This window comes from Octopus bimaculoides, chromosome 6 (assembly GCF_046866305.1).
Source record: "Octopus bimaculoides isolate indiv1 chromosome 6, ASM4686630v1, whole genome shotgun sequence".
In the NCBI taxonomy this organism is placed as follows: Eukaryota; Metazoa; Mollusca; class Cephalopoda; order Octopoda; family Octopodidae; genus Octopus; species Octopus bimaculoides.
Window position 1 is genome coordinate 110,493,863 of NC_142933.1, and position 12,500 is coordinate 110,506,362.

General features: G+C 38.5%; 1 protein-coding gene across 4 annotated transcripts in view; it reads right to left on the bottom strand.

Moving 5' to 3' along the window:
* Window positions 1-4,123: 4,123 nt before the first annotated feature.
* Window positions 4,124-12,500, bottom strand: part of LOC106883755 (uncharacterized) — a 22,304-nt gene continuing 13,927 nt past the window's right edge. For 3 of the 4 annotated variants that reach the window (XM_089354436.1, XM_089354438.1, XM_089354437.1), the window contains one exon: window positions 4,124-6,551. In XM_089354436.1, the coding sequence (XP_089210562.1) occupies window positions 6,031-6,528 (498 nt within the window). In that variant the 5' untranslated portion in view covers window positions 6,529-6,551 and the 3' untranslated portion in view covers window positions 4,124-6,030. Of the gene's footprint in view, window positions 6,552-6,997; window positions 7,087-12,500 lie in introns of those variants that run through there. The other variant, XM_089354439.1, reaches the window with a different exon arrangement.

Below are 12,500 nucleotides of genomic sequence, written 5' to 3' on the forward strand. Positions count from 1 at the left end.
AGGATGTGTGAAGGCTAGAAAGAAATGGAACAAGAATGGTCTGCTGGAGATGCAAGGTCTGTGTGCTTGTACGACAGAGTGCAAATGTATGGAGAAGAAAATTGTGCATGAGAAGAATCAGACGAGGGATTGGAGAGGGGGGAGTTCACAGGGTTCCAAAAGGAGAATGGGAGGTAAAGATGGGTGGGAATTCACAGGGGTATGTATTGTGTGCAGGTACTTAGGTGGAAGTGAAGGCACATGGCTCAGTGGTTAGAGTGTCGCTTACGATCATGAGGTTGTGAGTTCGATTCCCAGACCAGGCTGCGTGTTGTGTTCATGTTGCTCCAGTTCACTCAGCTGTAGAAATGAGATGTGGCATCACTGGTGCCAAGCTGTATCGGCCCCTTTTCCTTTCCCTTGAATAACATCGGTGGCGTGGAGAGGGGAGCCTGGTATGCATGGGCGACTGGTGGTCTTCCATAAACAACCTTGCCAAGACTTGTGCCTCGGAGGGTAAGTTGGGGACCAAAAGGAGTCCCCAACTTAGGTGGAAACATGAGGGAGATACAGCAGTGGTAAGCATGGGCTCCTCATATATGAGGAGCGACACAAAGCAAATCAGTGCAGTGCAGACTTCAATGTGATGGGTTGGTGGAATCTATCATCATGGCAACACGTGCTGAGGAGGGTAAGGCTATAATGCCAGTCCAGAAACCGGTCCATGTGAGTCCAAATACTAGAAAATATACAGCTGGATTCTGTATAGGTATGTTGAATGATTTTCTTGACCCGTTTGTTTGCAGAGAGTTGATTTCTGTAGCTATTACCAGTGTTATTTTCTCGGTGGTTTAAATAAGAGTTTTGACTGTTATTTCCAGCGGGCAGACATACTCAGTATGTCCTTTGATTAATACAAATTTTAATTCTCCAGCTATTTACTGCTTTTTTTTTTTTTTTTTTTTTTGCAGGGGTGGCCTGCAATTGCTTATATTATTAAATCTGTTGTTATCAATTTAATTATATTACCTTAGATAATAAGAGAGTTAATAATATCTGAGCAAATATTTTCTGCTGAATTATTTACTCCTTATTGGAATTATTTTCACACTGAGACGGCTTTGATTTGGCACAAACTTCAACGTGATGGGTTGCGGCATTTTTTCAACATGGTAAGACATGATGAGGGAGGTAAGGGTATAATGCCAGTCCAGAAATCGGTCAATGTGTGTCCAAATACGAGAAAATATGTAACTGGATTCTGTATAGGTATGTTGAATGATTTTCTTGACTCGTTTGCTTGCAGACAGTTGATTTCTGTAGTTATTATCAGTGTTATTTTTTCTGCAGTTTAAATAAGAGTTTTGACTGTTATTTCCAGCGGGTAGACATACTCAATATGTCCTTTGATTAATATATACATTATATATATATATATATATATATATATATATATATAAGAACTTAACTCTAAATTGAAGGATTACACAATATATTTTAGTAGGGAACATATATTAGCCTTACAGTTCTATATTTAAGAGATGAGGAATTATTTACATTATTTACATTAAATGGATATTTGTCCTCATCTTGTTTGTTGTTAACACGTTTCGGCTGATATACCCTCCAGCTTTCATCAGGTGTCTTGGGGAAATTTCGAACCTGGGTTCTCATTCCTAAGATATTTTTCGACGTTATTATTATTCAGGTCACTGCCTGGAATCGAACTCAGAATCTTGGGGTTAGTAGCCCGCGCTCTTAACCACTACACCATATGCCCATGGGCATGTATTAGCCTTTACAAGGAAAAGGTTGACAGTGACCTTGAAGTTCCAGCTTGCATGTATACACACACACACACACACACACAAGACTTGTACCCAGCCAAAATAAATGTTTCTTCAATGGAGAAACAACAGCTGCCATGGCAGCAATGCTACAACTGATAACAACAACAACAACATTGATAAAAGAAGATAAAAATACTTTAGAACTGAATGTAATTAATGTTGCCCATCACCATCATCATCTGTATATTCTTTTATATTTTATCTTTTACTTGTTTCAGGCAATAAACTGTGGTCATGCTGAGGCATCACAATGAGGAATATTTAATCAAATGAATTGACCCCAATACCTAGCTATTCTATCAGCCTATTTGCCAAACTTTTAAGTTACAGGGATGTAAACAAACCAACACCAGCTGTCAAGCAGTGGCAGAGGACAAGCAAAGGCACACACACAGAGTTTCAACATACCAAATCTATTCACAAGGCTTTGGTCGGCTGAAAGCAACAGAAGAAGATACTTGCCCAAGGTACCATGCGGTGGGATTGAAACTGGACCCAAGTGGTTGGGAAGCAAGCATCTTACAACACATGCAAACATTATAAAGTGTTGTAAAAGGTATTACTAGAAGATTAAGAGGTGTTAGGGCATTAGACAGAATACTTCGTAGTATTTGGTCAGACCCTGAATTCTGAGTTCAAATCTCACCAAAGTCAATTTTGGCTTTCATCTTTTCTGTGTCAATTAAATAATAATTAAAAATAATGCTTTTAAATGTTGGCAAGTTTGAGGGAGGGACTAAGTCAATTCAGAAAATTATTAACCATTACACCAACAACCACCTTGAGCACCTTTTTGAGCCTCATGTGTCTAACACATGTGGGCATGCCTACAAAGTCAGAAAACAGTACAGCTTCCATGACTTTTGGTAAACATTTTTTCTCACTCAGAGTTACTGAAGCATGGAACAAACTTCCTGCATCAGTTGTTAGTTGCCGAGACATTGCATCCTTTAAAACCTCCATGCTTCCTAAAATTCGCCAACACTACACCTGATATCCCCACCCCCTCCATACACATGCACACACACATATATATATCGTGACCCATACACTGCTCACTTTCCTGACTTTTGTACATAATTCTATGTACTGTACATGCACCTTTGATGGGTTGTAGGGCACCTGAGCACTATACACAATAATTTCATTATTATAAATAAACCCCAGTACATGACTGGTACTTACTTTATTGACCCCCAGAAGGATGAAAGTCAAAGAAGACCTCAGTGGAATTTAAACTCAGAATGTAAAGATGGATGAAATACTGCTAAATGTAATAATTCTGCCAGCTCCACCACAGCCCAAACAATAATAAAGTACCAAGGAGGCAGATTCTTGGAATTATAAGAACATGGGACTTGATACCTTGTGGTAGTTGTTCCAGCTTTGTGTGTTCTGAGTTTAAATCCCACCAGGGCCTACCTGCATGCAGGACTTAATCCATTTCTCAGTTTAACACCTGCAACAGAGACCTTGGGTGTCTTTAGCAGAGTCTACCATTGTCAGGGTTCTGGCTTGAGGATACCCTCCCTCCCCACCAGCATCAGAATCCCTGTAAAGGGTCATGGGGCACTACCTTCACTCCTGACCATAAGAATGCCAGAATGGTATTTAAAAACTTGACCAAAGTTTCATGTTCACTGTGGGGGACACATTTTCCAATTTGTCAGGTTGTCCACATTTGAAAAAAAAATGGCAGTACTCCAGCATGGCCACAGTCTAAAGACTGAAACAAGTAAAAGATATAAGATAGAATATTTAAATAATGGGGCTAATGCAGTTTCGCACCTCTTCCTGAAAAATGCATTTTTTTCAGATTCCTACGTTTAAGATGTTGGAGATTACAAATATGCAAAAAAAAAAAAAATTTTCCCCCCACCCCTTAAAATTTTGAACTGTTTTGAAATTTTTTTCCCTATGTTTTAGATGACGGACATTCGAAATATGCAAGAAACCACATATATTACTGGTACTTATTTCTAAATAACCTCCAAAAGGAGACAAAGTGGATTCTGGTAAGATTTGAACCCAGGAGGTAAGACTAGTTACATATTTTATCCCACCTCATTCCAAATGACCAAGGTCAGGTGTCTTTATGGTGTTAGGGCAAAACTTAATTGAACCAGTTAAAGAATTACCAAAATTTTTAATCAACCCTGGAGGGAAACAGGAATAATATTAAGAATCTCGAAGGTTGAAAAATGAATATTATAAAAATATTTTGGACTCTTTGGTACAAAGATGCGACCAAGTTCCGTAGTTTAATGAAAAACAAATTCTTAAAGAGAAGATGGTTTTGTTACAAATAACTTATTTTGGTTAAAATGACTTTATTTAATTTTTAAAAACTTTAAATTTAAATTTTTAAAAATCGACATGAAACAAAACAACGTATCACAGATAACAAAAACAACAGAATCTTCAAAGGTTTGTCACATATTGACTGATTAGGGTATGCGACTTTGTCATCAGTTTTACCAAATTCTTCAGGAACTGTAATAGATTTTTCTTTTTTCCTTTTAACTTTCTTTGCATGTATAATCCACCTTCAGCAGGGTTCTTTGAGAAGAATATTTACACAGATCAACAACACATTTTAACTACATTGAACAACATACGAGCAACAACAGACTTGGAAGGACCATTCCAGTAACAATAGAAACTTACAGATCTCTTGAAAGTTTCTTACCACTGACACGACGTCCACTGAACAAATGTTGGAAATAATCTCATCAAAAATTCAAGATGGACTTAGTTGAACATGGAGAAACAACACAGCCTAAAACAACCCCACCTATTAACAAAAAAACCCATCATTCATCTAACCCAGTGCTTCTCAACCATTTTTGAAATCTGTGGACCTTTTTGATTCCAATCTGAGACAGGTGGACCCTTGCAGGCATTCGATATTTAAAAAAAAAACCTGATATTTTTATTATTCAATACTATTAGGAATTGTATTCAAAAAATTATTAAAATATTTGGTGCATCAAAGAAAGATCAGCAATTTATTTCAGATAAATTTTAACAACAAAGTCTTACATGGACCTCCAATGGACCATACGGACCCTGGTTGAGAACCACTGGTCTAACCACCTCTAAAATCTCATTACAATACTATGAGGTATTTATCTAGCACCTTAATAACTCTGCTGCCAATTTCATGACCTTAGAGAACCAAAATTAAATCTAAGACATTACAAGAATAGTGACCATTCTTTGAGCCATTGATGCTGCCATACTATGTTCCAGTAAATATTAACTTCTCAAAAGACAATCTGGGTTATAAGCTGATACAGAAGTGGACAGAAGTCTTGAGTGTGTATTTTATTAACCCCAGGGGAATAACAGGTATTACTAAAGACCTAAGGCAGTGTTAGTATATTTAATGCCAAGAGCATTAAAACTAATTGAAAACAATTATGTTGTGAAGGGGAGAAAAAAAAACATTAACCAACGCCCAATATTTTTGTCTGGTTATTCAACAGCCTTTACCAGACTTGCTCAAATAGTAAAGGGACATCCCCATGTAGATCTACAATGTTGTTCACGAGTTGGTGTGAAAATTAGCATATTTAATTAAATACATCATTGAGCTTGATTACTTGGAGACGCCATCCACAAAGGCAAAAAGAAAAAAAACAGTAATGTTAGTGTGAACATATATAATGCAGTGAGCATTGATTAGTCTAATTAGGAATAATTATGTTGTGCAGAAAAGACAAAGTTCACTTAATGGCTAATAAATATCTTAATATTCTTATTAAGATTTTTTAATGACTCCTACGAGCTAAATTTTCTGTGGTTTACTATTTTTTAATTAACATTAAACTTAATTATTGTTTTGCATGTGAATGCCATCTGATTTGTAAACCTCAGTGGTGTGTGTGTGTGTGTGTGTGTGTGTGTGTGAAATAACGGTACTCCAAGCATTTGTTTAGAAGGGAGATAACTCAATGGCAACAACTTCTCAGGGTATTTTAGTATATTAAAATCGTTCGTTTCATGGTTACAACAACAACAACAACAAACATAATGATAATTCAATAACCAAAATAAAATAAAGAAACCCTCAATTTAAAGAAACCAATTCAAAACCTGCAATAAAATGGGGGTGGGGAAGAAGAGGAATGGAAAAGAAAGACGAAGGAAGATAATCACTGGATTTCACGTTTTCCAGTCATGAAACGTTGCTGAAAAATCAATCTCTGAAGTGCAAGCCATCACTAATTGTATCAGCAACATCGTTGATATAAAATTCCTCATCGTAGTGAACACACTGGGATAGGATGACAGACACTTTCACAGTAACATCACCAAAAACAGAACGAGATTGTTTAAGAAGACGGTCTTTAAAGCTTCTTTTAGCATCTTCAGCTTCGTCGCGGTACATTGGTTCCGAAATGAAAGTCTGGGTGCCATGCCCTCCCCCACTTAACCCTTCAATGTAACGCCAGCGGATATGATCCATTTCATTGTTCTTGATAACACCAGCCCCTAAAGGGATTCCGTTAATGAGTCGTGGAAGGCGTTTGTAGCAGATGTGAGGCAGGGGCTCATTCGGATTGCCTGTATAGACGGGATGAAGGGTGATCTGCATCAGGTAACATTGTCGGTCATCTTCAGAGTAGCTCTGCCTGCTGACCTGTTGACTAGCACTGACCGGAGAAACTGTGAAACGAGATTTTGTGGCCATCATCAAGGGCTCAGAGTTCAGTAGATCTGTAATAAAGACAAATATATATTCGTTATCGAAATATTGGCTTAAAATTCTGAGACAAGGTCAGTAATTTCCCGGGGAAGGGGGCGGTTAAGTCAATTCCTACAATGTTATAAGCAGTGGGAAAATACGACCAGAGATCTCACATTTACCCCCCCCCCCCCCAAAAAAAAATAGACTTTTCCATTCTTCCCAAGCGTTAAACTAATACACTTGCTTGTTGCTCCTTCACCTGTGTTCATTTGTTTTCTGTGAATTTGAACTGGATGGATGGACGGAACTTACTTGGAAATGGATGCGTGGCGTTCGATCATATAATAATATAAATATATATATGTATAGGAAAGTGGTTATACACCATTAGGTGTACACCCGCTTTCCTATATTAAATTCAAAAGAACACAACGAAACGCGACTCTGAACTATCAACACAACAATATGTATTTACCGAGGAAATAGGCATGGTTGCTGAGATGTTGGAATGCTGGAGAGACAGCTTGATACGACCACGCTCATGGCTGGCCGGCCGAGAAAGAGAATGAAAAGAGCGGGAACGTTTTAGATGTTGAATTCCACGCATGCGCATGGGACTCTTCCTGTGTTCCTTCTGGAACTATTCCCTGCGCATGCGTGGATGAAAAGGCAGTAATGGCGACTGTATTTTGGCGCCAAATGACGTCACTACAATGGCTCCCCCTCGAGTGCGGAAGCACGAAAATAAAAATTTTGGAGGGACGTCTGAGGCAAGATGGCCACTGAAACCAACCACAAGATGTGGCACAAACACACACAAAGAAAAATCAAAGGAATGAATGTACACTTGTGAGATACATGCATGCAATCTGAAAGGAAAGAAAATATATGAGTGTGAATGCGACATATAAAAACATAATAAAAGACAGGCCGTCGTATAAAGAAAAGAGTGTGTGTGATTGATACATGTATGTGTATGTGAGATATTACAGCAGATAGAAAGAGTCAGTAACACGTGAGCATTTATACCAGATTGTTGAGTACACAATTGGAAGAGTCTGTATGTGAAAGAAGTTGAGGTGGATGTGTGGCAGAGTGATCACTAGTTGTGATGTCGAGGCTTCGATGCCGGGCCGGGTTCTTGTTATACAGATGTTCGTCGCGGGCTGAATTCTCTTGTCTATTATTAATCGTGGTGAATATGAAACACCTAACAGAATCGAAGAGAGAGATGTGCCGCGGTGGTTTGGATTGGTGTACATAGAAATCATGTTGATGATATTGGCGAATCTTGTCGTTCGTAGTTAAAGTCGTGTTGACTATGGTGGCAAATGCTGGTGGCGATGAGGCTGGTGGCGAAGACGATGCTCGGTAGTAGTCGTAGACTCGTGTTGCTGATGGCGACGGTGATGGTAGGCTTGGCTGGACGAAGCTGTTGATGTGATCACTGGAACTGTTGCTGCTGCTGCTGTGTGGTGGTAATGATGTTGACAGTGGTGTTTGAAAAGGTACGCTTTTTCAGACGGTCGACAGACACCATCTCTGTACGACCATTAGCGTCGACCTTGAAGAAATTCAACCCAAGACTACGGGTTGGGCGAGGCGTGTAAGGAAGCCTTAAATTGCCTATGAAAACGCTCAACCATTCCATTAGAAGCGGGATGGTAGTTGTTGGTGCATATCAGGAGAGAGAAATTTAACAGGGCGTCTATTTGAGAGGTACCGTTGAGTGGCAATGCTGGAAAATGCTGTCATGAATTCGGAGCAAATAAGCATCAAGAAATGTTATGTACTCACTGAAATGTAACTGTGCATTTTACTGCTATTTTCAGCAAGTAGAGGACGCTGTGTAAGAATGAATTGACGTCTCGTGAAACATGTAGGAAATTGCTCAAAAAGTTGTTAGAATGAAATAACCGTGAAGTTTTTTATGTGAAAAACCACAAAGGTCTTAGCAGTGAAGAAATTTTTGGTTATAGGCTTTGGAAGTCTGAACTATCAACACAACAATATTTATTTACCGAGGAAATAGACATGGTTGCTGAGACGTTGGAATGCTGGAGAGACAGCTTGATACGGCCGGCTGGCCGAGAAAGAGAATGAAAAGAGCGGAACGTTTTAGATGTTGAATTCCACGCATTCGCATGGGACTCTTCCTGTGTTCCTTCCGGAACTATTCCCTGCGCATGCGTGGATGAAAACGCAGTAATGGCGACTGTATTTTGGCGCCAAATGACGTCACTACATATGCATATATATACACACAATACATGCACATACCTGCATATATATATGTATATATACATGCATATATGAGTACAGGACATAAAAAAAACGTGAACAAAATGAGAAACGAGAACATAAAAAACAAAAGCATGGAAAACAAACTTTTTTTTCGAACAACGAAAGAAACAAATAGAGAAACGAGGCAGGCAACATAAAGAACATTCCCTTCATCAGTTGTCCCCTGTTTTATCTCTACTCTGTGTTTCGAAGGTAGGGACAAGATGCGACTTCGTTAAAACAGTCCTTCCCGCAAAGCAAATTAAATCAAATTTGGGATTTTTTTTTGTGGAGGGTTGAAGTAGTAACAAAAACAGGACAGTGAGAACAAAACAGTAAAAACAAATGGTGAGGGCTGTTAAGCCATAACGAGGTATCATCATCATTTAAAGTCTGTTGTCCATGCTAGCGAATAATGACTTAAATGTAAATTATAATTTAACTCTTGACTGAAACACTTTTGGAAGATGTGAAGTGGCCTTTTCACATATTGTGTGACTGATTCTATGCTATGACTTGTCTAACACACAGCTCTGCATTTTGCCTGGCATGCTAAAAATTCTGTCAGCTTGCCACCTTAGAAATAATAATAATAATAACAATAATAATAATGATAATAATCTTTTCTACTCTAGGCACAAGCGGTTGGTGTTAGGAAGGGCATCCAGCCATAGAAACCATGCCACAAAAGACAGTTGGAGTCTGGACAGCTTCCTGCTAACTCGCTCCATGTCAAACCGTCCAACCTATGCCAGAATGGAAAGCGACAGTAAACGATGATGATGATTATACGTGATGAAAAGAAAAACAAAAAAAAATATTAGAGAAATATATTTGCAACAACAATAAAAATAACGAAAAGCAGAGTTGTTTTTCAGTATAATGTTGGCAAATGTCCAACAGATGATTCTGCTCTTAAACAGATAGAAAATTCTTATAATAACGGTATCTCTGCAGAAAACACTTGCACAATATCACACAAACACATAGAGACAATACAAAAACTACACGCACACACACACACACACACACACACACACACACACACACAAATGGCAACAAATATCAAACGAAATAAACCCCAAAATAACAGAGAACGGAGAGAGAGAGAGAGAGAAAAAGAGAGAGAGAGAAAAAGAGAGAGAGAGAAAAAGAGAGAGAGAGAAAAAGAGAGAGAGAAAAAGAGAGAGGGTAACACTTATAGATTATAATTGATACGTGTGTGTGTGTGTGTATGTCTGTCCCCTAATTTGCTTTTAGGTGACATTCCTTGACAAACAGGGTTTCTTTATGATCCCCTAATTTAGTGCTTCAGCCAAACAGACATCAAAAAAATAAATATTCATTTATTTTAAGACAATAAGGTTGATTTCATCTAATAAAATCCATCGAGCCAATGCTCCAGCTTGGCCACACTAATGACTAAAAAGATTTCAAGATTATCACTCTGCTAGAAGACATGATGGGCATGGCTGGTGTTGCACAGAGATAAAAACCTGTCTGAAAGCAATTAGGATAATTAGTAGTCAGGATGGGTCACGTGACTTCTGCAGAAATGAAATAGTTTCGTTCTCTTATATTACATGCTGGGTGTCTCCTAAGTTGTTCTTTAGCTACTTGTTAGCCCTTATTGCACAAATCTATGATCTGAGATATTCCATGCGTGCCCCACTTCGCCTATCTTATATTTAACTCAACTATATATTTTCTTTTCTTCTCTCAAATCGATTCGACGTGGTGTGAGATTTGACTACTATTTCTAGCAAGCCGTGTGACCATGTAAAGGCTCGCTCGTTTGTTCGTTGTACCGAGGTATATCTATCGTCATACATACACAAACCTGCCCCTCACTCCTGACTTTATTTCCTCATAACTCCCAGAAATCTTCTAGAAATACGCTTTAAATGGTGCCCATTCTGATTATATCGGATTTTTTCCCGAAGATGATGAGAGGAGTCTCTGAAAATTCGTAAAAAGGTGGCTTTGTTTCCTCATAACATTCAGAAAAATGGATATTTTTTTCTGAAATTTTATCCAAATACTTTCCTGATTACGATTATAGTGGAATTCAATATGAGAAAAAAAAATAAAAATAAAAATGCTGGGCTGGCGCACCTACATATTGCTACACCTCATATTTGTTCGAAATTTCAAGTTTCACTTTGTGATGTGTGTCAGTATGTATTCGTGCAAGCCCCCAGTTTTCTTTTCATATTAAATTCCGATATAATTGCAATCTACACCATCTGAAACGTCTTTATAGAAAATTTCATTTGGAAATATCCATTTTCCGGATAGTTTTGAGAAAACAAAACCGACTCCTATGGGTTTTCCGAAACTCCTCTCCCCCGCGCTCAGAAAAAACTGTTTCACCAGAAATTCTGATATAATCGAAATCTACACCATTTGAAGCATATTTCTAGAAAATTCCAGATAGAAATATCCATTTTTCTTTTGAGATTATGAAGAAACAAAATCGAGAGGGTACACCTGTGTAGGTATGCCCATAATCCTCGTTCATCACGGGGGTTTGGTTCCAAAACAGTTATAAATGAATCGATGATCAACGAGACATGCGTTGTTTAGCCGCAGGTCAAACAAGATTGAGCAAAGCTGTGATCAAAAGGGTTCCAGCCATGACCATCCTGTCTTTTTAGGGATGTCACAACGTCGTTAGGTGGTAGCCAAGATAGTCCATCCCAATGGAGTAGGGTTCTCCATGTGAAATCGAAACTGGTTTACCAAACTTGACCAAGAGTCCTCATGATCCAGTTCCCCCCCCCCCACCCCACCCTAATCGCAAACCAATTCCAGTCGAAGCAATTCTGAAGCATTTTAGCCACGGACACACCATCCTATTTCTGAACATATCTAGGAGTACATTATCCAATATGTACATGCTGTCTTTAAAACGTCAGTGAGATTTGGCTGCTATTTCTAGTACACCAAACCACCATGTAGACACTGCCTCGTCAGCTTGTGTTTGTGATAGAGGGTGGTTGGGAAAGAGCTGCAAGCTGCTTAACTTAGATAATGATGCCACCCGAAAATAGTAGAACAGTACACACAAACACACACAACTGCCTGAGTAAACAACACTTGCCCCCCACCTCTCTTTCTCTCTCTCTCCCACACACACACACACACACACACACACACACACACACACACACACACACACACACACACACACACACACAGAGAACTAGCGAAGGGTTGTGGTTGTTGGTCGTAAAAAAAAAAAGTCTGCGCCTTCTTAATGCATTTTGCTGTTATTTCAGGAATTAAAAAAACTGTCAGAGAATTTAAGTAAATAACCAAACTTTTAGCTACACCTTTCCTACTTTTGGTATTTGCCTTTTAAATACCAGTTTTACACAATCAAATAGATACACGTGTGTGTGTGTGTGTGTGTGTGTGTGTTCTGAATACTTTTTTGGTAGCGTGCAGATTTTATTTTATTATTTTATCTTTTTTAGAAAGAAAAGGTTGCCAGTGATTTCGAAGTTTCGAATTACCAGCTGTCGAAACTTCGAAGTTGCTGTCAACTTTTTCTTTGTAAACATTTATATAGGCATATCATTTATTATATGAAATCACAAATTAGCAAAAAAAAAAAAAAAAAAAAGTGACTGTGTGGTAAGTAGCTTGCTTACCAACCACATGGTTTCGGGTTCAGTCCCACTGCGTGGCAC